The sequence below is a fragment of the Phyllobates terribilis genome, unplaced genomic scaffold (genome assembly GCF_046119375.1).
Source record: "Phyllobates terribilis strain yellow unplaced genomic scaffold, ASM4611937v1 Scaffold_13__5_contigs__length_258822181, whole genome shotgun sequence".
Classification (NCBI taxonomy): Eukaryota; Metazoa; Chordata; class Amphibia; order Anura; family Dendrobatidae; genus Phyllobates; species Phyllobates terribilis.
This window is the reverse complement of record NW_027362773.1, coordinates 211,128,434-211,153,504: the sequence shown is the minus strand read 5'-3', so window position 1 is coordinate 211,153,504 and position 25,071 is coordinate 211,128,434. Positions and strand designations below refer to the sequence as shown.

Below are 25,071 nucleotides of genomic sequence, written 5' to 3'. Positions count from 1 at the left end.
TCAGTTTTTGACAGATTCAGTTTTAGGTAGAGGGAGGACATAATGTTAGACACAGCAGAAAGACAATCACTGGTCTTTTGTAGTAATGCAGGGGTGATGTCCGGAGCAGAGGTGTATAATTGGGTGTCATCAGCATAGAGATGGTACTGAAAACCGAATCTACTGATTGTTTGTCCAATAGGAGCGGTGTATAAGGAGAAAAGAAGGGGGCCTAGGACTGATCCTTGAGGAACCCCGACAGTAAGAGGAAGTAGGGAGGAGGAGCCGGCAAAAGACACAGAGAAGGAGCGGTCAGAGAGATAAGAGGAGAACCAGGAGAGAACCGTGTCCTTGAGGCCAATAGTGCGGAGCATAGTGAGGAGGAGCTGGTGATCCACAGTGTCGAATGCTGCAGAGAGATCCAGGAGAATCAGCAGGGAGTAATGACCATTAGATTTAGCTGTTAGTAGATCATTAGAGACTTTAGTGAGGGCAGTTTCAGTAGAATGTAAAGAGCGGAAACCAGATTGTAAAGGGTCAAGAAGAGAATTGTCTGAGAGATAGCGGATTAGACGGGAGTGGACCAGGCGTTCCAGGAGTTTAGAGATAAAGGGAAGATTGGAAACAGGTCTGTAGTTGGCCGTGCAGTTCTGGTCGAGGGATGGTTTTTTAAGTAATGGTTGTATGCTGGCGTGTTTAAAAGAAGAGGGAAAGATACCAGATGAGAGGGAAAGGTTGAAAATTTTAGTTAGGTGAGAGGTGACAGCTGGAGCAAGGGACTGAAGGAGATGTGAGGGAATAGGGTCGCTGGTGCAGGTGGTAGGGCGAGAAGATGCAAGGAGCCTGATCACTTCATCTTCCGTGACTGGTTCGAAGTCAGAAAATGAGCAAGATACAATGTGGCGGGGGGGAGCATGCATAACATTTGGGGATTGGGAGAAAATTTCCTGTCGGATATGGTCAATTTTTTCTTTGAAATAGTTAGCCAGATCGTCAGCGCTGAGGTCGGTGGTCGGGGCCTGTGCTGTTTGATTGAGGAGAGAATGAAACGTGTCAAAGAGTCGTTTAGGATTATTGGAAAGTGAGATGATGAGGTTGTTAAAGTAGGTTTGTTTGGAGAGGTGAAGGGCAGAGTTATATGTTTTCAGCATAAATTTATAGTGGAGGAAATCTTCGGGCAGATTTGATTTTCTCCACAGTCGTTCAGCGCACCTGGAGTACCTCTGGAGAAGACGTGTTTGAGGCGTGTGCCAGGGTTGTCGCCGTCTATGCCGAATTGTTCTTTGTGTAGGAGGTGCGGCTTCATCCAGGGCGCATAGCATTATTTTGTTATAATGCTTCAATGCAGAGTCGGGACATGAGAGGGAGGAGATTGGGGCCAATGATGATTGCAACCTTTTTATAAATTTCTGGGTGTTAATGGCGCGTAAATTTCTATAAGTGTGGACGGTGGGAGTGTCTTGAGTAGAGTCACAGTTCTTGACAGAGAATGAAAGAAGATTATGGTCAGAGAGTGGAAGGGGAGAGTTAGTAAAGTCATGTACTGAGCAAAGCCGGGAGAAGATCAGGTCCAATGTGTTCCCGTCCTCATGTGTAGGAGAATTAGCAAGCTGTGAAAGGCCGAAGGAGGAGGTTAATGATAAAAGATGCGTGGCAGATGGGGAAAGAGGATCGCCAATTGGGATGTTAAAGTCTCCCATGATTATCGTGGGGATGTCGCAGGATAGAAAATTTGTAAGCCAGGCAGCAAAGTGATCCAGGAATTGACGGGGGGGACCTGGGGGGCGATAGACAACCGCCACTCGCAGGGAGAAGGGCCGGTAGAGTCTGACTGTGTGGGCCTCAAAGGACGGGAAGATAAGGGAGGGTACAGGGGGGATAACCTGAAAAGTACATTTTGTTGAAAGAAGCAGACCAACACCTCCACCTGATCTGTTGTCAGGTCGCGGGGTATGAGAGAAATGTAGGCCACCATAGGAGAGAGCTGCAGCGGCGGTGGTGTCCGACTGCTGGATCCAGGTTTCAGTGAGAGCCAGAAGGTTGAGGGAATTAGAGAGGAAAAAGTCATGGATGTAAGAGAGTTTATTACGAGCTGAGCGCGCATTCCAAAGGGCACAGTTGAATGAGACAGAAGATATGCAGGGAATATTAATGAGATTAGCAGGGTTTCTGAATGTAACAGGGAAAGAGTTAGTGTTATTATTACTGGAGGGTCCTGGGTTGGGAGAAATATCACCTGCGACTAATAGAAGGAAGATACAGAGAGTGAGCAGATGATTATACCGCAGAGCTGCACTCACTATTCTGCTGGTGCAGTCACTATGTACATACATTACATTACTTATCCTGTACTGATCCTGAGTTACATCCTGTATTATACTTCAGAGCTGCACTCACTATTCTGCTGGTGCAGTCACTATGTACATACATTACATTACTGATCCTGTACTGATCCTGAGTTACATCCTGTATTATACTCCAGAGCTGCGCTCACTATTCTGCTGGTGCAGTCACTGTGTACATGCATTACATTACTTATCCTGTACTGATCCTGAGTTACATCCTGTATTATACTCCAGAGCTGCACTCACTATTCTGCTGGTGCTGTCACTGTGTACATACATTACATTACTGATCCTGTACTGATCCTGAGTTACATCCTGTATTATACTCCAGAGCTGCGCTCACTATTCTGCTGGAGCAGTCACTGTGTACATACATTACATTACTTATCCTGTACTGATCCTGAGTTACATCCTGTATTACACTCCAGAGCTGCACTCACTATTCTGCTGGTGCAGTCACTGTGTACATGCATTACATTACTTATCCTGTACTGATCCTGAGTTACATCCTGTATTATACTCCAGAGCTGCACTCACTATTCTGCTGGTGCTGTCACTGTGTACATACATTACATTACTGATCCTGTACTGATCCTGAGTTACATCCTGTATTATACTCCAGAGCTGCGCTCACTATTCTGCTGGTGCAGTCACCGTGTACATACATTACATTACTTATCCTGTACTGATCCTGAGTTACATCCTGTATTATACTCCAGAGCTGCACTCACTATTCTGCTGGTGCAGTCACTGTGTACATACATTACTGATCCTGAGTTACATCCTGTATTATTTATACTCCAGAGCTGCACTCACTATTCTGCACATTACATTACTGATCCTGTACTGATCCTGAGTTACATCCTGTATTATACCCCAGAGCTGCACTCACTATTCTGCTGGTGCAGTCACTGTGTACATACATTACATTACTTATCCTGTACTGATCCTGAGTTACCTCCTGTATTATACTACAGAGCTGCACTCACTATTCTGCTGGTGCAGTCACCGTGTACATACATTACATTACTGATCCTGAGCTACATCTTGTATTATACTCCAGAGCTGCACTCATTATTCTGCTGGTGCAGTCACTGTGTACATACATTACATTACTTATCCTGTACTGATCCTGAGTTACATCCTGTATTATACTCCAGAGCTGCACTCACTATTCTGCTGGTGCAGTCACTGTATACATACATTACATTACTGATCCTGAGTTACATCCTGTATTATACTCCAGAGCTGCACTCACTATTCTGCTGGTGCAGTCACTGTGTACATACATTACATTACTGATCCTGAGTTACATCCTATATTATTTATACTCCAGAGCTGCACTCACTATTCTGCACATTACATTACTGATCCTGTACTGATCCTGAGTTACATCCTGTATTATACTCCAGAGCTGCACTCACTATTCTGCTGGTGCAGTCACTGTATACATACATTACATTACTGATCCTGAGTTACATCCTGTATTATACTCCAGAGCTGCACTCACTATTCTGCTGGTGCAGTCACTGTGTACATACATTACATTACTTATCCTGTACTGATCCTGAGTTACATCCTGTATTATACTCCAGAGCTGCACTCACTATTCTGCTGGTGCAGTCACTGTGTACATACATTACATTACTGATCCTGTTCTGATCCTGAGTTACATCCTGTATTATACTCCAGAGCTGCACTCACTATTCTACTGGTGCAGTCGCTGTGTACATACATTACATTACTGATCCTGTACTGATCCTGAGTTACATCCTGTATTATACTGCAGAACTGCACTCACTATTCTGCTGGTGCAGTCACTGTGTACATACATTACATTACTGATCCTGAGTTACATCCTGTATTATACTCCAGAGCTGCACTCACTATTCTGCTGGTGCAGTCACTGTGTACATACATTACATTACTGATCCTGAGTTACATCCTGTATTATACTCCAGAGCAGCACTCACTATTCTGCTGGTGCAGTCACTGTGTACATACATTACATTACTTATCCTGTACTGATCCTGAGTTACATCCTGTATTATACTCCAGAGCTGCACTCACTATTCTCCTGGTGCAGTCACTGTGTACATACATTACAATACTTATCCTGTACTGATCCTGAGTTACATCCTGTATTATACTCCAGAGCTGCACTCACTATTCTGCTGGTGCAGTCACTGTGTACATACATTACATTACTGATCCTGAGTTACATCCTGTATTATACTCCAGAGCTGCACTCACTATTCTGCTGGTGCTGTCACTGAGTACATACATTACATTACTGATCCTGCACTGATCCTGAGTTACATCCTGTATTATACTCCAGAGCTGCACTCACTATTCTACTGGTGCAGTCGTTGTGTACATACATTACATTACTAATCCTGTACTAATCCTGAGTTACATCCTGTATTATACTCCAGAGCTGCACTCACTATTCTGCTGGTGCTGTCACTGAGTACATACATTACATTACTGATCCTGCACTGATCCTGAGTTACATCCTGTATTATACTCCAGAGCTGCACTCACTATTCTACTGGTGCAGTCGTTGTGTACATACATTACATTACTAATCCTGTACTAATCCTGAGTTACATCCTGTATTATACTCCAGAGCTGCACTCACTATTCTGCTGGTGCAGTCACTGTGTACATACATTACATTACTGATCCTGCACTGATCCTGAGTTATATCCTGTATTATACTCCAGAGCTGCACTCACTATTCTACTGGTGCAGTCGTTGTGTACATACATTACATTACTGATCCTGTACTGATCCTGAGTTACATCCTGTATTATACTCCAGAGCTGCACTCACTATTCTACTGGTGCAGTCGTTGTGTACATACATTACATTACTGATCTGTACTGATCCTGAGTTACATCCTGTATTATACTCCAGAGCTGCACTTACTATTCTGCTGGTGCAGTCACTGTGTACATACATTACATTACTGATCCTGAGTTACATCCTGTATTATACTCCAGAGCTGCACTCACTATTCTGCTGGTGCAGTCACTGTGTACATACATTACATTACTGATCCTGCACTGATCCTGAGTTACATCCTGTATTATACTCCAGAGCTGCACTCACTATTCTACTGGTGCAGTCGTTGTGTACATACATTACATTACTGATCTGTACTGATCCTGAGTTACATCCTGTATTATACTCCAGAGCTGCTCTCACTATTCTGCTTGTGCAGTCACTGTGTACATACATTACGTTACTCATCCTGAGTTACATCCTGTGTTATACTCCAGAGCTGCACTCACTATTCTGCTTGTGCAGTCACTGTGTACATACATTACATTACTGATCCTGAGTTACATCCTGTATTATACCCCAGAGCTGCACTCACTATTCTGCTGGTGCAGTCACTGTGTACATACATTGCATTACTGATCCTTTACTGATCCTGAGTTACATCCTGTATTATACCTCAGAGCTGCACTCACTATTCTGCTGGTGCAGTCACTGTGTACATACATTACTTATCCTGTACTGATCCTGAGTTACATCCTGTATTATACTCCAGAGCTGCACTCACTATTCTGCTGGTGCAGTCACTGTGTACATACATTACGTTACTCATCCTGAGTTACATCCTGTGTTATACTCCAGAGCTGCACTCACTATTCTGCTTGTGCAGTCACTGTGTACATACATTACATTACTGATCCTGAGTTACATCCTGTATTATACCCCAGAGCTGCACTCACTATTCTGCTGGTGCAGTCACTGTGTACATACATTGCATTACTGATCCTGTACTGATCCTGAGTTACATCCTGTATTATACACCAGAGCTGCACTCACTATTCTGCTAGTGCAGTCACTGTGTACATACATTGCATTACTGATCCTGTACTGATCCTGAGTTACATCCTGTATTATACACCAGAGCTGCACTCACTATTCTGCTGGTGCTGTCACTTTGTACATACATTACATTACTGATCCTGAGTTACATCCTGTATTATACTCCAGAGCTGCACTCACTATTCTGCTGGTGCAGTCACTGTGTACATACATTACATTACTGATCCTGAGTTACATCCTGTATTACACTCCAGAGCTGCACTCACTATTCTGCTGGTGCAGTCACTGTGTACATACATTACATTACTGATCCTGTACTGATCCTGAGTTACATCCTGTATTATACTCCAGAGCTGCACTCACTATTCTGCTGGTGCTGTCACTTTGTACATACATTACATTACTGATCCTGAGTTACATCCTGTATTATACTCCAGAGCTGCACTCACTATTCTGCTGGTGCAGTCACTGTGTACATACATTACATTACTGATCCTGAGTTACATCCTGTATTATACTCCAGAGCTGCACTCACTATTCTGCTGGTGCAGTCACTGTGTACATACATTACATTACTGATCCTGAGTTACATCCTGTATTATACTCCAGAGCTGCACTCACTATTCTGCTGGTGCTGTCACTGAGTACATACATTACATTACTGATCCTGCACTGATCCTGAGTTACATCCTGTATTATACTCCAGAGCTGCACTCACTATTCTACTGGTGCAGTCGTTGTGTACATACATTACATTACTGATCCTGTACTGATCCTGAGTTACATCCTGTATTATACTCCAGAGCTGCACTCACTATTCTGCTGGTGCAGTCACTGTGTACTTACATTACATTACTGATCCTGCACTGATCCTGAGTTACATCCTGTATTATACTCCAGAGCTGCACTCACTATTCTACTGGTGCAGTCGTTGTGTACATACATTACATTACTGATCTGTACTGATCCTGAGTTACATCCTGTATTCTACTCCAGAGCTGCACTTACTATTCTGCTGGTGCAGTCACTGTGTACATACATTACATTACTGATCCTGCACTGATCCTGAGTTACATCCTGTATTATACTCCAGAGCTGCACTCACTATTCTGCTGGTGCAGTTACTGTGTACATACATTACATTACTGATCCTGCACTGATCCTGAGTTACATCCTGTATTATACTCCAGAGCTGCACTCACTATTCTACTGGTGCAGTCGTTGTGTACATACATTACATTACTGATCCTGCACTGATCCTGAGTTACATCCTGTATTATACTCCAGAGCTGCACTCACTATTCTGCTGGTGCAGTCACTGTGTACATACATTGCATTACTGATCCTGTACTGATCCTGAGTTACATCCTGTATTATACACCAGAGCTGCACTCACTATTCTGCTGGTGCTGTCACTTTGTACATACATTACATTACTGATCCTGAGTTACATCCTGTATTATACTCCAGAGCTGCACTCACTATTCTGCTGGTGCAGTCACTGTGTACATACATTACATTACTGATCCTGAGTTACATCCTGTATTACACTCCAGAGCTGCACTCACTATTCTGCTGGTGCAGTCACTGTGTACATACATTACATTACTGATCCTGTACTGATCCTGAGTTACATCCTGTATTATACTCCAGAGCTGCACTCACTATTCTGCTGGTGCTGTCACTTTGTACATACATTACATTACTGATCCTGAGTTACATCCTGTATTATACTCCAGAGCTGCACTCACTATTCTGCTGGTGCAGTCACTGTGTACATACATTACATTACTGATCCTGAGTTACATCCTGTATTATACTCCAGAGCTGCACTCACTATTCTGCTGGTGCAGTCACTGTGTACATACATTACATTACTGATCCTGAGTTACATCCTGTACTATACTCCAGAGCTGCACTCACTATTCTGCTGGTGCAGTCACTGTGTACATACATTACATTACTGATCCTGTACTGATCCTGAGTTACATCCTGTATTATACACCAGAGCTGCACTCACTATTCTGCTGGTGCTGTCACTTTGTACATACATTACATTACTGATCCTGAGTTACATCCTGTATTATACTCCAGAGCTGCACTCACTATTCTGCTGGTGCAGTCACTGTGTACATACATTACATTACTGATCCTGAGTTACATCCTGTATTACACTCCAGAGCTGCACTCACTATTCTGCTGGTGCAGTCACTGTGTACATACATTACATTACTGATCCTGAGTTACATCCTGTGTTATACCCCAGAGCTGTACTCACTATTCTGCTGGTGCAGTCACTGTGTACATACAGTACATTACTGATCCTGAGTTACATCCTGCATTATACTCCAGAGCTGCACTCACTATTCTACTGGTGCAGTCGCTGTGTACATACATTACTGATGATGATAAGAGGTTCTGAAGCAGCTCTGCCTCCTTTCTCCTGTCACCCCCGTTCCTTACCCGCTCTAGGCTCTGGTGGGGTCGGTCTGGGCACTTGGGTCCGTTCCTTCGCTGTAGCTCTCCGGTGATTGGCCGTGGTCCGTCCCCGCCTGTCCCGCTTCATCCCGCGGCCTCACCCCCCAAGCGGCAGCCCGGGAGACGCCATCCAGCCCGGTTACTTCTCAGTTCGGCTGCTCCCTACCGCTGGGCATGTCTCCCCCTTGTGGTCATGTGTAGGTACTACAGTCAGACGATGTAATAACACCCTAATTACGGGTTTAGATCAGATAAAAATGTATTTTCCAAATAAAACTTCCTCTCCCCACAATACGCCATTTTTTAAACCTCCGTATTTTATATCATGACTATCATCATAATTGATAATAAGTAGTAATTATAATTTTCATTCAATAGTAATTGCTATTTGATCTTCCAGTCGCTAGATGGTGCTGTGAACAATTCCTTAACTCTGTGTTTGTCCGTTAGTAATTCACTCCGGTTTGTGCAGTAATTGTTTACATTCCGGGTGGACACTTGAGACGCAGTATAAGAGTTCCGTGTGCTGGATGTTCCCATAGTGGATCCCTCTGTCATGGCTTCCTCAGCCGCGGACGGGGCGCTGAAGCCGCTGCAGAGGGCGATGAAAGTGGCGAACAGAGCCATAGAGCTGGACACCGGGAACCGGCACCGGGTGAGCTGGGGCGTTATCTATGGGGGTGGGGGGCTGCTGCTGCCATATGGGGGGGCTGTCAGACCCTGCAACACTGGAGACCAGTAGCAGCACAACTACATCGAATATATATATACAGTGTAGATCTCCACCACCTGTCAGTTAACCCTTTCCTTTCTGGTTCTGCGCTTTCGCTTTTTTTTTCACCGCTTACAATAACTTCTTTATTTTTCCATCTCTGTCGCCGTATAACAAGTTGCTTTTTGCCAAACGAGTTGTAATTCCATTTTTTTTACCATATGATGTACCAAAAAAAAATGTAAAAAATCCAAAAGGGCTGAAATGGTGAAGGGGGGGGGACGACCCAAAAACCGCCTTTTCGCCATTGTTCTTGAGGTTCCGTTTTTACAACGTTCATTGTACAGTTAAAATGTTTTGCGGACGTGATTCTGCAGGTCGCCAGGAGTGCGACGATCCCAAACCTGTATCATATTTTTTATGTCAATTATTATTTTTTCTTTATATTTATATAAAAAAAACAAAGAAAAAAAAAAAAACAAACAAACTTTGATGTTGTCACTTTCCAAGACCGGTAACTTTTTACTTCTTCATTTTATGGAGCTCGGTGACGACTTGTTTTATGAATGACCAGTTGTACAATTTCCTAATATTTGCAGCATTTTGAGGGTGAAGGTGCAGAGATAAAAAAAAAAAAAAATGGCAATACTTCTGGTTTTTGGGGCTTTTCACTGTTGTGTTAAATAAATGTTACTTTTTGATCGCACTGTTGCAGATGTGGCAATAACCAACATTTTTTTTTTCCCATTTTTCTATTTTCACATGGGGAGAAAAAGGGGGTGATTCAAACTTTTGTAAAATATTATATATATATATATATCTTTTTTTTCTTGTTTTTAATTTGTTTATTTTATTATTAATCTGTAATATTAAAAGCATATATCAACGTTTGCACTAAAATTCTATATTTTTTGCTTTTAATTGTATGCAGATTAGTGGGGGTCTGTGCTCCTGAAACCCCCCCCAACCGTTGCTTAGGAAACATAAGTGCACACCAAGTATTGTACGGATTTAATAGAGCTGGTGCATAAGTGTCGGCACCTCCAAGGGACCTGATGCACATTATATGGTTAATGTGCAGTGACATGTTGGCCGCTTTTGCTCTTCTCCGGAGCTTCCAGCAGGCGGATGATGGTGAAGGCGTCTCCTGCTCTTTCTACCATCCGCCCAGACTTGTATTTCTACCTGTTCTTCCTGTCTGTGCTCTACGTAGCGGAGCAAAGATGCCACAAATAATAAACAGAAATGCAGATGAGGGAGGACAAATGTAATGAGAAGCGGGCATGGTCATATATTACTTGTTATTCACTGTAAAAGTGTAATACCTCATTCCACCTGTGGTGGCGCTACAGGAATACAAACACCCATTTTTCATTATTTTCCCCCTCTTCTTCTTCCTAAAGTCATAACTTTTATTTATTTATTTTTTGCAGGACGATTTATAGTTTCAAATTCACTTTTGCCCTATAATGTCTGGGGAGAAAAAAACTCCAAGTGGGGTGAAATGCCAAAAAAACACAATTCTGCTCTAGTTTTTTGGGTTTCATTTTTCTCAATAAAAATTATTCTCCAGCGCAGTGCGATGACATCAATGCCAAACTTGTATCATTGTTTTGTAATATTTTAGTGGCTAAAATATTTAAAAAAAATAAATTAAGGGGGATGGAGCGAACTGGCTCGAAAAAACTAATAAAATATAAATAAAATAAATGAATAAAATACATAGATTTTTTTCACTTTTATTTCTTGTTTCACTCCTCCCGTTTCTCAGGGTCTGCACAATATGGACCAATACCTCAGACATGGCCGTCCCTGCAGAATCCCCACTTATGATTTTTGTTTTTCACAGGACGCCTATGTGGAATACCTGAGGGGTGTGAATTTAATTTCCCAAATCCTGGCTGAAGAAGCCGAGCAGAAAGGTAAGCTGCGCTCCATCTAATCAGACGTCATTAGAACGGCGCCATCGTGTGGTCAGAGCTGCAAATAAAGAAAAAAAAATAATAATTTTTTTCATAAAGTGTATAATTTAAAATATTGCAATTTTCTGTCCCTATCAGTAAATGAAGCCCTGAGCCCGGACTCTCAGAAGATGCTGAAGTTGGCAGAACAATGTCTGGAGAGGGCACGGATGACGGCGGACAAGCTGGGTAAGTCGGTTCTGCTTCCAGCCTCTGTATATAGGTATCTGGAAACTAGATTAGTGCAGTTACATAAATCAGATTATTTCACTTCCCTCCTAAGCTGAGGGTTTGTTACAATATATCAGTGCTGGGATTTTAGGAGGGCAGATATGTGTCACTGATACACTGTAACAAAGCTCTGGCCGGTCATGGGTCTCATGATGATTTCTGTTTTAGGTAAATTGGATGTTAATTTAAAGTCACCGGAAAATCTTATTTCTGAAGTCCCCAATCCGCCTCCTGATATAAAGACTCCGAGGGCCTCGTCCACTTCTTCCCCGTCCACCTCTGTGACTCCCAGCCATCACTATGGGCACCGACGAGCTTGTTCCGATGAGGCTCAGAAGCTCGGAGCTTTTCCAACACCAGAGGTTTTCCAAATGCTGCGGGCGGCTGAAGTCCAGAGGTCTAGAAAGTGAGTAACCCGAAATCCTCCTTGTACGAGGAGCCGCTCAGTAATGATCTGTCTGTTACCAGGGAGCTCACACCCCTGGAAGAGGCATCCATACAGAACCAGAAGCTCAGGGCGGCATACGAGGTCCGGCTGGCCCGGCTGAACCCCAGGCAGGCGGCGCAGAAGACCTCGCTGGTACGTGGCCAAATATCAGCCCTGATTCACACCTGTGTCTGGGCCGTGCAGCAATATTTTTCCAGAAAGGTTGAGCAAAACCTGATGGATTCTATTATAGTTATAGGGGTCCATTGGGTGCTATTTGTGTCCATCAACACTTGGGACCCCCTCTGTCAGCCACTTATGTCGTTCCATGGAGATTGTAGAAGATCGCTTATTTATTCATGGTACTACAACCTTTCTTATCTAATGAGTGGAGTAGTCCAGGCACATTGTTCTACACAGACATTGGCAGCGAGGTGGGGGGGGGCTTTCCTTATACAGACCCCATTATGCTTTGACAACAAGGAGATTTCTATTCTAGATAGGATTTGCGGGGTGATGCAATTACGGCGGCCATTAGCTGCCATTGTTACGTGAATTAAAGGAACACTTATTAGGAAATGTGCTACAAGTTTATGTTTCCGACTCTCACAACCGGAACTCAAACTGTCAGCCAGGAGCGAGATCCATCAGACACAGCCCGACAAGGGGAGGGGGTGTCAGGGAGTGTCCCATAAGCTGCACTCCTCTGATTCTAGGGCTATGTGTAGACTGAGTCTTCAAAAGAGACCTTTTCAATGTTTTTTATTTTTCAGCCGTTTGATTTTGGAGCGGGTGCCATCAGGATCCACTTCAAAGTGATCTGCACCTTTAAAGTGGGGAGAAAAAGTTCTCAAAAAAACTTATATGAATAGGAAGCCTTTAAAAAATTTTTTTTTGCACTAATCCTCTACAAAAAAACTCCTATTTTCCCACAGCCCTACGGTCCCCCATACACATTTACATGACTGCCGACTCCACCTACGCAGGAACGCCGGCTCCATTGAGCGCTACTGTGTTCTCTCCAATAGAGCGGCTACCTTTGACAGTGGCTAATCTCAACAAAAGGGAGTCAGATCCTTGTCTCTCCAAAGACTCCCCCCCCCCCCCCCCCCCCCCCCCCCCCCCCCCCGGACCCTAAACCCTAAACCCTAAACCCTAAACCCATTAGACCATTGGTCAAAATTGGGTTAAAGTTGGAAGGCCCCCACCCCCACACCATATCAGGCCAGTGATCCATCAACAGATACGGAGGGCAGTACTAAGGAAATCCTGAAAACATGATCTGTTGGTGGCCCTTGAGGACTGGAGTTGGGGGAATCCCAACTTTACCACTATATTGACAGGTTTGGTCAGCGCCCCGATTGTTGGGGGAGATGTTGATCGTTTATGTCCGATTTCGAAGTCACCGGCAGATATGTCTGGCAGCGGCTTTCTCATAGACCGGAGCGACTGGCTGAACAAGCGCTCCTGTGATTGGGAGAGATGGCAAAGATGGCTATTGGCTGAAGCATGGTTCAGATGATGGACATTCAATGTGTCTTGGGACTTCCTGACTCCACCAACAGGTTAATGGGCTTAGAAGTTTCACAGGTGGCTGCGCCCATCCCCCGCAGTCAGCAGCCAGACGCACAGCAGGAGGGATCATGGTAGTTTGTAATGAATGATCCCTGAGCACCAGCCTGCAAGAGAAGCCTGAGAAGGTGATGGGGCAGACAGAGGGGAAAGGTGTGTGCCCCATACCTGAGCGTATATGTGGTGTGTGTCTGTGCACACAGGTCTGCTCACACCACTAAACTTGTATGTATGGCTATTATGTGTCTGCACGCCATTCACTTCCTCCCTCCTCGTCTGCGCACTTTCCCTCTTCCATCATTTTATCTTTTGGTTTTCCGTTTGCCACATTTAGGGTGCACCTAAATTTATTTTGGAGCAGCCTAAATAAAGTGCTCGGCCGTCCATGGGGTAAGAGTCCAACAGAATGGGAACCGCCAATCACTGCGACTGCTATGAGTCATGTAGATGGAGGGATTTTTTTTTTTCCCATGCATTAAATAATACGTTTTTCTAGTGGAAACATCTTTTTTTGGGAATTTCTTACTTCCAATAGCATTTTTTTTTCAGCCTCTTGATTGGACAGTGCTGACTATGGAGCAGAGTCCATCAAGACCCCACATGCTCTTACAGAAGGAAGGATATTTTGGATTTAAATCCACTTTTTTTTTTTTCCCTGTGCCGTAGTGTAAAAAAAACCAAACAAAAAAAAACTATAAATGTATAACATGGTGTGAATAGGGAGTAAGGAAAAAGTTTTATTCCCTCCTCTTTTCTCTGAAAAAATATGGTTTTTCATGTCTGTGTTTCGCTGCACACCGGGTCTTCTGACCCAAACTCAACAGCCACATAGGAATATATGGGACCGCCAGGATCAGGTAAGGAGTCCGCAGCTGCCGCTCCCTCCATCGGACTGCAAAACACTTCTGTGTTTTCTATGAGAAAGCTGCTGACGGAAAAGCGATCAGAAGTCCGAAATTGAACATGGCTGAACTACATCTCCCCCCCTGATTATCAGTCGGACGGTACCTCGATTAGACCATCGACATTAGTCTTTATATAGAGCGTTCTTCTCTTTCACACTTAATAAATGCAATGTGAACAGGGCCTTAGTGGTCCTCCCCTCTCGTTCCTATTAGGCCCCTTGATGTTATTATATTGTGGGGTGACGCATGATCACCAGGTGGTAGGAGGTTTGCAGGGCCATGGACCACCAGCCATGGACTGTCCACAATGCTCTTGTCAAGTAGCAAAGGATAGTTTTTCAGATATTCTGTGACAGGTTATATGCTTTGCCAGATCTGACACCACCCAGCTTTCCCAGACCCCTGTATAGAAAATCATCCTTGTAGTGTGGACGTGTGACCCTGGTTTCCACGCTGGTCGTCATACAGCTTTATTTCCAATATAACCAGTCCCCAGGCTAAATAGTGATAGATATTGGGCTATTTTTCCATGTTTTTTTTTTATTTTTAAGCATTCAAAAATTAAGTTTTTGTTGTGCAAACTGCTCCTTTTTTCGGGGAGTTTTTCTTTTGTTTTTTTTTTGTAGCCTTTTGATTTGGATTGTGTTCCTTTAAAAAAAAAAATCTCATCACTTCTTTTCTTTTTCTTCTCCCCACCAGGAGTTTAAATAAATAAAAACCAAAAGACTGAAGATTGAGGAGGATTTTGTAGTAAATCCTCCCCCCTGAACAATCCTCCAAAAAGCTCCAGGTTTGTTTATCAACACTTGTCCTCATCTCCATAGGAGGACCATTGTCCTGGAGACAACAGTCCTCAGGAGGAGCATTGTCCTCTCTGTGCTGCTGGTATAGAGATGCTAATGGCAGGTGTTGTGAGGGCAGGTGATGTAGACCTCCGGTCTCCACACCGCTCCATGCATGGGACAATCTAATCTCTCCATGCCATAATCCATCTTCTTATTAATCCCCGGATATCTGTGATCAGGGAGCTTCATCACTTCTCTGGTTTCAAGCTCCGGGATTTTGGATTTTTGCTTTTCGGAAATTTCAAAAATTTTAATATCCGGTTAAATGATGATTAGGTCATAGTCGTGTTTGGTGTCTCCACGATGGTAAAAGTATTCCCAGAATCATGGCGGCCACATTATACCACCAGGAGGTTCCTACAGGAAAATATGCCATATACTAGAATAATGTCCTGCAGACAGGCTTCCCTTACATCTAATCAGCCGTCCTCCTCTCACCTGACCAGGAGGAGGGCGGAGGGGTCTTGTTGGGACCCTTTGAAATCTCTCATCAATAGAAACAAAGGGTCAGACCCAGGAGATACAACCAGGAGTATAGACCTGCCTGAATTTCAGCTCCTCTGCAGGATTTCTCTCCAGTCTCATCAGTAAGAAGCTTTATTTTGCCTTTTATGTTCGTCCTTTTTAACTACTTTTGTATATTTAATGCGTTATAATATATTGATGATTTTGCGGTTTTAAAGGACGACTGATCGGTAGATAGTAACTGATTTGGTGGTCGCTTAATGGCCTAGTCATTGTTATAGGCAGCGTGAGACTTTGTACAGCCTAAAAGATCATTTTACATGATGAATGTGGGGACTTGTTGAGACTTGCACCATTATCGCAAAACGACGATTCCTAGGCATGCTCGTTCATGATAATGTGCCTTTTGGATTGGTCATCAATATCAGATTATTGGTGGTGGTCCTCCATCCCACCTATCTAAACACATTGGCTCCATACAATGTGTAGCGGTCGCTCCTGAGTACTGAAGAACCCAGGAGGGAGCAGCCACCACATCTTGCATTGTGCTGTCCCCTTTGTTTACGTCGGGTGACCACCTGGACTTGTATCAGCTGATGGGTGGGGGGTGGTAGGCCACCACTGGCCTGATATTGATGACCCACCCTATGCATGGTTATGGGTCATAAAGGTTATGATTCTAGGAGAAAGAGGAGGAGGAGGAGGTTAAATAGGTTGTCCAGCCTTAGTATATGGCTGACCCATCCTATGCATGGGTCATCCATATATTCAGCCGGACAGCCTATTTAACCTCCTTGTCCTCCTCCTCCTCCTAGAGCCATAACCTTTTATTTTTTTTTTTCTGTTGACACAGCCATAGGAGTCCTTGTCTTTTGTAGAACAAGTTGTAGTTTTGAAGGACACAGTTCAATGTACTGAAAAACAGGGGAAAAGATCCCAATGTGTACAGTGCCCAGCAGTGGCCGCTGCACCGCTCCGTATACAGTGCAGCCACCAACACTGGAGATCATAACAGCTGATCGTGGGGGCGCCGGACCCCCATAAATCTTATATTGAGGACCTATACTATGGATAGGTCCTCAATATAAAAGTACTGGGAAACCCCTTTTGTTTCTTTCTTCCAGACACTGTCACTACAGAGACAGATGATGGAGAACCTGGTAATAGCCAAGGCCAGAGAAGAGACTGTATCCTTCACATGTGCAGATATTCTGGGGGGAGGGGAGGTTTTTTTTTTTTATTTATTTTTTTTTTTTGCTGTGTCTTTACATTTCTTAATTTTTTTTTTTTTGTTTTAAAGTAAAAGGCCTAAGAAACGCTAAAGAAATCCTTAACCATCGGCCGCAGCTGCAGAGAAAAGCAGAGGAGCGCAGGCAGCGGCTGCAGGAGGAGTCCGGCAGGTAGATCCCTGAGACTCCGCCATGGGGGTGGTGGTTTCCTTTTTCCTCAGCTGCTTCTGTTTTGACTGCAGACTGTTCTCCAAAGAAAAGGAGATGACGCCGGCGGAGGAAGAGCAGAAGACGCTGTACACCGCCGTGCTGGAGTATGAGCAGGACTATGTGAGTCGTCTTCTCATTTGGTTTCAGTGTGAAAAGTCATGGAAATCACAGGATCGAGAGACATGTAAATGATTAAATCAAAAAATGTTCTGGATTTATTCAGCATGGGAGTACGAGCCACATGTAGAAATTCCCGCACTCAGTGAGGTTATTAATTGTCTCGGAAATGTTCTGCCTCTGAATTCCATTCGGGCAAATCATCAAGATCCTCTGCTGGCAGCTTCCTATGAATAAATCGAATGTCTCTATTTTTTTTCATCCTTTTTATATCAGCAACATGTCTATCCATCCTGAGATTTCCATAACTTTTCCATCTTGGTGTTACAATTTCAGTCTTGATTTGTGTAGAATGAGCAGCAGCCACATCAATTATTGGTGGCTCTGGGTAAAGGGACGTTACATCTCCGAGAGGGTGTTTTGCTATAGGAGGCTGAATGCATTTCCTAAACCCTGTATGATGTTCTTCTTGTACATTAGCGGTGGCCCATAGTCTATAAAGAGAAGATTAAGAACAACCCGGGTGACCTGGATGCAGTTTCCAGCTATCTCTGCCAAATCCTCAGGTAATAAGAAGCATTATTGGATTGATCTGAACTTGTGTGATTGGGAAGGGTCTGATCTTTGCGATCAGCAGATCATTTAGGTTGGGACTGCACGGCGACTTCTCAGACCAAAACCTTTATACAGTTTGCAGTTCTGCGACTATTTTAGAGCAATCATGAGTAGGGATGGGTGGAGCGCTGTAAGTTTGGGTCAGACACCAGAACAGCACCCGAACTTCCACCAGAACCCAAATTCCATTGAAAATAATGGAGACCCAATTGTAAGAAAAGAAAAAATATTCTGTGTGTGTCTGTGTCTCGGTCTTTCCTTACCTGTACACTGCAGCGGACTTCAGCAAGGTCCGTGTTCGGCGATCAGACCATCACAGTGACTGTCCGGTGTGAACACTGAACATTTATGTTCAGGTTCTCCCATCTCTACTCAGGAGTTGTAGTTTTCCCCCCTCGCTGTCCTTGTTTTGTAGTTTCCCCCCCCTCTCCGACCCTATTGTCCTCCTAATTGTGTTTTGTCTCCCTTTATCCCAGTTCCTCAGATCACCCACTTGCCAAACTCGTGATCCATCTCCAGTGCGAGATCTACAGCCGTCTCTATCCCGTCATCAGTAAAGACGCCGCTCAGTACATCTCGGCCACCAAACTCTTCCGTCGTTCCCTCCAGTCGGATCCGGCCCCTTTATCGGCCGTCAGTCTGCCGCAGCTAAGATCTTCAAAAAGTTTCCAGTATCTCCCTGAGCCTCGCCGGCCGTCCATCCAGCACAGCCGCTCTATAGGAGACGGGCTGGAAAGTTGGGAATACTCCGGCAGCATCGAGCTTAGTAGAGGACGGAGCGGCAAAGACATGGAGAACTCTTTTGAGGACTTGGAAAGTCTTCTGTCCCCTTCGTCGCTGACCGTGCCGGCCGCGCTGCAGAGACTGACCCCGTCCCAGCATCTAAACGTGGTGGTGAAAGAGATCCACAATGCCAGAGGTGGGTGATGAAGGGTTAATAGATCAACGCGATGTGACCGTGGAAGCAGAAAGGCAGATCGCTCTACATGCCGACTTTCCATCCACATAGCATTGCTTCTTTGGCTTCCTGTATGTCAGTATTATTTGGGCACCATATGACAGTGTTATTTAAGCTTTCTATGATGAGGATGATTATTCCCATACAAAGGCAAAAGAAAACTTATCCAAATTTACCATGTCTCATAATTTGGGTTATTCCATATTTATACACAAGGGGGCAGCACAGGACATCGTAGACCCTTAGACCTGTCCCTATAAAGTGATGTGTCTGAAGTAGCCCCTAAAAAAAAAAAAAAAAAAAAAAAAAAAAAAGTCTCCGTGTGGACAGGACATTACTTAAATGGGGGGCATTTAAAGTTGAGCCCCGATAATACCTAATGAGCAGTTACATGGTGAAACGTGTCTGTAAGGAAAGTTTATAGGATCAGCTTCTATCCAGATTTTTATTACATTAGTAATCTCTTTTTTCTCCAGACCGGTTGCTCTCTTGCACCATGTTCTCGCTGAATCTCCCTTCGAGCTCACAAGTGAAGGATGCCTGCCTGGACTGCTTGGAGGACAGCTTCTTCCCTCCACTTTGGCCACCGCTCCTTGCTCTATACAGGTAATTATTCCATCTAATATGGGTGCATTAGGGTCCTCTCCCTGGAGACCCCCGGCAGTTCTCGTTGTGGATCCCATAGAACGTGATGCATTCCAGCTGTTGGACATTGATCGTTCACCCATCCAGATAAATACAATCCAGTCCTTCTATACCGGGGACCACTGTCCTAAACAGATGGCCCACGGTGGGTACGCCATGAATTATTTAATTTATATGTCTCCTTGCCCCTCAGACAGGTGCTGGCTGCCCAGGAGGAATCTCTTCTCCAGGTCATGGACATGTACAGCACAGCGATGCCGTCTATGCTTGGGGTCTCGAAAAAGCTGTACCCTGACGATATAAAGGAACCATATAAACCTGCTGTTGAAGATCTGCAAAACCTGCCGCGTCAGCGCAGTCCGCAAAGAAAACTGGAGGGTATCGGTAAGAAGCGTTATTAACCCTTTCACAACATGGGTAAAGGAAAGATCCTGTAGACGTCTCATCCCATAATCTGACATTAAATTATTTAGTGGTGGGTATTATTCGCAGGACCCTAGAGGTACTCCGGGGCATCCCGACCAGGGTTTTGCAAGCTTCCTCAACCCTAGAGGTACTCCGGGGCATCCAGACCAGGGCTTTGCAAGCTTCCTCAACCCTAGAGGTACTCCGGGGCATCCAGACCAGGGCTTTGCAAGCTTTCTCAACCCTAGAGGTACTCCGGGGCATCCAGACCAGGGCTTTGCAAGCTTTCTCAACCCTAGAGGTACTCTGGGGCATCCAGACCAGGGCTTTGCAAGCTTCCTCAACCCCAGAGGTACTCTGGGGCATCCAGACCAGGGCTTTGCAAGCTTCCTCAACCCCAGAGGTACTCTGGTGCATCCAGACCAGGGCTTTGCAAGCTTCCTCAACCCTAGAGGTACTCTGGGGCATCCAGACCAGGGCTTTGCAAGCTTCCTCAACCCTAGAGGTACTCTGGGGCATCCAGACCAGGGCTTTGCAAGCTTCCTCAACCCTAGAGGTACTCTGGGGCATCCAGACCAGGGCTTTGCAAGCTTCCTCAACCCTAGAGGTACTCTGGGGCATCCAGACCAGGGCTTTGCAAGCTTCCTCAACCCTAGAGGTACTCTGGGGCATCCAGACCAGGGCTTTGCAAGCTTCCTCAACCCTAGAGGTACTCTGGGGCATCCAGACCAGGGCTTTGCAAGCTTCCTCAACCCTAGAGGTACTCTGGGGCATCCAGACCAGGGCTTTGCAAGCTTCCTCAACCCTAGAGGTACTCTGGGGCATCCAGACCAGGGCTTTGCAAGCTTCCTCAACCCTAGAGGTACTCTGGGGCATCCAGACCAGGGCTTTGCAAGCTTCCTCAACCCTAGAGGTACTCTGGGGCATCCAGACCAGGGCTTTGCAAGCTTCCTCAACCCTAGAGGTACTCTGGGGCATCCAGACCAGGGCTTTGCAAGCTTCCTCAACCCTAGAGGTACTCCGGGGCATCCAGACCAGGGCTTTGCAAGCTTCCTCAACCCTAGAGGTACTCCGGGGCATCCAGACCAGGGCTTTGCAAGCTTCCTCAACCCTAGAGGTACTCCGGGGCATCCAGACCAGGGCTTTGCAAGCTTCCTCGGCCGGCACACCTGCCTGCATCCTTTGCCCCTCTGGAATTTTTCAGAGCCCACGCCATGACGTGGCAGCACAAGTCTTGTTAGTGACTAGGCCTTGCGTGATCTGACTCCACGTGCCCTTGCAAATGCCAGAGGTGCCCAGGATGCAGGCATATTAGTGCCGGCCAAGCAAGTTTGCAGATCCCTGGTCCAGATGCCATGAAGTACCTCTAGGTTCAAGGAAGTTTGCAAAACTCTGGTCCCGCTGCAACGGTGCAACCAATGCGAACGCCGGACAAAGGTCCTGGGAATCTTTTTGATTAACTCCTATCATTGCTTGGTAGCAATGGTAGATAATTCCACAATCTTACTTAGAGGAATTATACTGAACCTTAAGTGGATTAAATTGAGTGCAGCTCCGCAGATTAATGCAAGTCAGAGTGGGATTCTGCCCAATTAAGACCCCTCTAATTGTTGCATTAATTGATGTGTTTTTTTTTTTTTCTGTTTTCAGTGAGGACCCTGCGTGTCATTTGTGAGTGTACAGAAGAATATTGCCCGTCTCCCGGGACTGCCGCCATGTGAGTGCCTTATATTTTGGGTTGAGGGTGAGCACAGTCTGATCGGGGTTTTCCGTCCCGTTCTGATATTCTCCCTGTCTCCGTCCATCTGTACTCTGCACGTGTCTCGCTTCTCTCTGTTCGCGCTCTCCTCGTGTGCACAGGTTGCTGAGTCCATGATGTTTATTGGGTACAGATAGGAGGCCCCTCTGGGGTCTTCACTGATGGATGAGATGTGACAGTCGCAGGCAGAACATGGCCTGTCCTGCAGAGCATAGGAGGTTTGGCGCTCTGCAGAGCAGCAGCTCCCCAGCAGAGCGCCTGTCTGCTCTAATTAGCAGAGCGCGACAGAAGATGGAGGTTGGGTGGGGGGGGGGTGGGATGGGAATAAGCCATGGAAGGGACCAGATAGTGAAGGGGAGAGAACATGGAAATTGGAAAATATCGGACCGGGAATCTGCTATGAGAAGCGGCCAGGGGTAAGAGAGAGTTCATTGAGGGAGCAGGAAAAAACGCATCAAGGGTTAATAAATAATTCATGGTGGATTCAACTTGATAAGTTAAAAAAAAAAAATATCTATATCAATTTAACTGTGAGCGACAGGATCCGTAGGGATCATTGATTTCCTCCCGAAGGCCCCCCCCCCCACCCCCCTCCGGGAATCCTGCAACATACTAAAACTACAATCTTCCAGTAATCTGCTGTCAATAAATGATCATATCGGATTGACTCCGGAGCTGAAAGTTTTTCGGCTGTCATTTGGACGTGACTGAGAATGTCGCTATTCAGTGACAGCAAACAAAGATCTTGAAGACGGCGAGGAATCGAAAGCAACGGAGTTATTCACTATACGGGAAGAGGGTTCAACTCTAAACTAGAGAAGATGTCCCCTCTGTGGGGAAGGGTTAAGCACGGGAACAGGCTGGGGCTGGGGGCATATTTCGGGTGCAACGGTCAGGACATAATGAGCTCAGAATACCCAATCTCCCAGACAGAGCAGCATCGGACGTGACCCCAGACAGCGGGGGACGGCTGCGGGGTGATGACCCCAGAGACACAGGATGCCTTTAATGATTCCTAAAACTAGACGCAGAACTCTTTAGATCACTGCCCACTATCTCAAATGTAAGACCCCCCCGTGTGGCGTCATTACTCTGCTCCAGGCGGACTCATCAAGGCATAAATCTCACGGCCCCAAACGCAGACACACAAGAAGTCTCACGTTTACTGCCGATTGCCAGGAGCATTATTCTGGCAGGTCAAAATCTCCTCACATTTTTACTTCTTCCTGCTTGTGTCCAGCCAAACCTATAAAGGTGCCAATAGATATAGGATCGGCAATAAATAATGCCCTAATGGGGTATGGATGCCATAGATGGTGGGGGGGATTTGCAGGACTTGGGGTCACCACGTATTACCTACTGGACAATGCACCACTGTGCAAGGGGTATAGCTAGCCAGACCCCAGGGATCGGCTCCCGTTTAGGATAATACCCCTGGCATTATTGTGCGTTATCCCAAGAGGGAGATGATTGATGGGGGTCCGGTTGGCAAAACCCTGGCACAGAGGTGCGTTATCCCAAGAGGGAGCCGATCGCTGTGGTGCATCACCAGCCGGACTCCAGCGATCGGCTCCCACTTGGGATAATGCACCATTGTGCCAGGGGTATCGCCTGCTGGACCCCCAGCGATTGGCTCCAGTGCCGACCAATGTAAAAGGGGTTTTGCTTGTTCCATACCCCCATATGCAATCTATAGGTATAGATAGGTCGGCCGTCTCGCTCACTATAGGGGGCGCTGTGTCCTATATGTAGTAACGTCTCTGTGTTTTCTCCTGACCTTTCCTAGTGGCGCAGACGACCTCCTGCCCATTGTGGCATTTGTTGTGCTGAAGAGCGGCATGTCGCACTTGCTGTCGGAGTGCGCGGCGCTGGAGGAGTTTATACACGAGGGGTAAGTGCCCACCATTACGGTCCATGACATGACAGTTTGTGTAATTATTACTGAGCACCAGGCGCGCTCAGTAACAGCAGGGGGGCGCCCCGTCCCCGTACTGTCGCTCACTTTTAGTCGGCCGGGTGACATGTCTGCTGTTGTGACAGCTTTATTGTTTCCCTGAGCGAGTTCTCCAGACTCGCGTCTGTCTATTCCTCCCGGTCAATTGTCTGGGTGTCTGGTCTCCACTTTTCTGCTAGTCTTCCTCGCAGCCTGTTTCTACACTTATGGCCTCCTCCTCCTAATCTGGGGCTTTGTGTCTATATAATTCTGAATGTTGTTTTCTTCTTCTCCCCAGAGATCTGATTGGAGAGGAGGGCTACTGTCTGACCTCTCTGCAGAGCGCCCTGGCGTATTTGGAGACCCTTCCTCTGCCCACATTACTCCAGCCTGTCTGAGGAGTAGCTGCACCGGCACATTATTCTGCACCTTACCTGCGTACGTGAAGAAATCCTCAACCACTGGTCATTCTCCCATGAATGTGAAAGAGAAAAAGTGTTACAATGATTCTCCACACCCCATGGGCAAGACTTTTTTTTTTCTAAAAGTATGTACTGTATATATTTAAACCCAATATGGCCGCTGTTACGACCCTTGCATGGCTAGTCACCCAACCCTCCTGGAGTCCTGAGTGACGGTCCCCCTTCTTTCTGGCATCCACATTAGTTGCATTTCCAGAAACCTACAAAAAGCGGTTTCTGGAAAAGCGGGATGGCGGCTAATATGGGGAACGTTACGTATATTTGTCACCCAGCTTTCCCAGGAACGGAGTCCCATGACATCTGATCTTTCCTAAGGGGTTCAGTTCTGTCCCCCCTTTACAGCTTTTCCTGTGCACCCCGGCATTACGGACCACCCACTGCAATTATTTGCACGGCCTGGGGGGCAAGAGTGCTGCTGTGAAGGAGAAAAAGCCCCGAGGACCCCCATTGTTGTTCCAGATTGAGGGTCCCTGAATCATAAAATCATGACCTATGAGATGGAACTTATTGATTTTAGAGGTCTCCCTGAAGACGGACTCATGGCTGATATTCACACATTGTACTAAATTATTTATCCGGCATCAATTTATTGTCGTAGATGACTTATAATAGTCCAGATGTTTTCAATCTACAAATGCCGTATTGCTGAGACTTGTAGTTCTGCAAAAAAAACTGCAGCACCGGAGGTTGGTCTGCAATGAAACCAACATGCTACAGCTCAGACTTATGTCAAAACTACAACTCCCATCATGATATATAATTTTGCAAAGCAATGCTCCAGAGCTGCGATCTTCTACCTGTAGCAAAAGTACAACTCCCATCATCACGACCTGATCGAAGCAGCTGGGAGTTGTAGTGTTGCCGTCGGACTGGAGATCACTGCTCTAAGGTCATAGGGAACGAGCAAGTTCTGCTTTTACTTTTCTGCTTGAAATAAAGTTATTTTTTAATTAAA

General features: G+C 45.5%; 2 protein-coding genes across 3 annotated transcripts in view; one reads left to right on the top strand and one right to left on the bottom strand.

The window, feature by feature from the left end:
- ZNF276 (zinc finger protein 276) overlaps positions 1-8,836 on the bottom strand; it is a 55,888-nt gene extending 47,052 nt beyond the window's left edge. The window contains exon 1 of the mRNA XM_073659210.1: positions 8,631-8,836. Coding sequence (XP_073515311.1) covers positions 8,631-8,733 — 103 coding nt within the window. The 5' untranslated portion in view covers positions 8,734-8,836. The remainder of the gene's footprint in view (positions 1-8,630) is intronic.
- A 276-nt stretch (positions 8,837-9,112) lies between these two features.
- VPS9D1 (VPS9 domain containing 1) lies at positions 9,113-25,071 on the top strand. 2 transcript variants are annotated; one of them, XM_073659207.1, is made up of 15 exons: positions 9,113-9,300; positions 11,207-11,279; positions 11,418-11,507; positions 11,718-11,955; positions 11,997-12,129; positions 16,888-16,950; positions 17,111-17,163; positions 17,235-17,322; positions 17,800-17,885; positions 18,411-18,853; positions 19,369-19,498; positions 19,731-19,921; positions 21,593-21,659; positions 23,488-23,592; positions 23,933-25,071. In XM_073659207.1, the coding sequence occupies exons 1-15, from the start codon at positions 9,202-9,204 to the stop codon at positions 24,030-24,032; spliced, it is 1,959 nt and encodes a 652-aa protein (XP_073515308.1). In that variant the 5' UTR covers positions 9,113-9,201; the 3' UTR covers positions 24,033-25,071. The 2 variants fall into 2 exon arrangements, with proteins under 2 accessions (XP_073515308.1, XP_073515309.1); XM_073659208.1 differs by having other exon boundaries at positions 9,114-9,300; positions 12,018-12,129.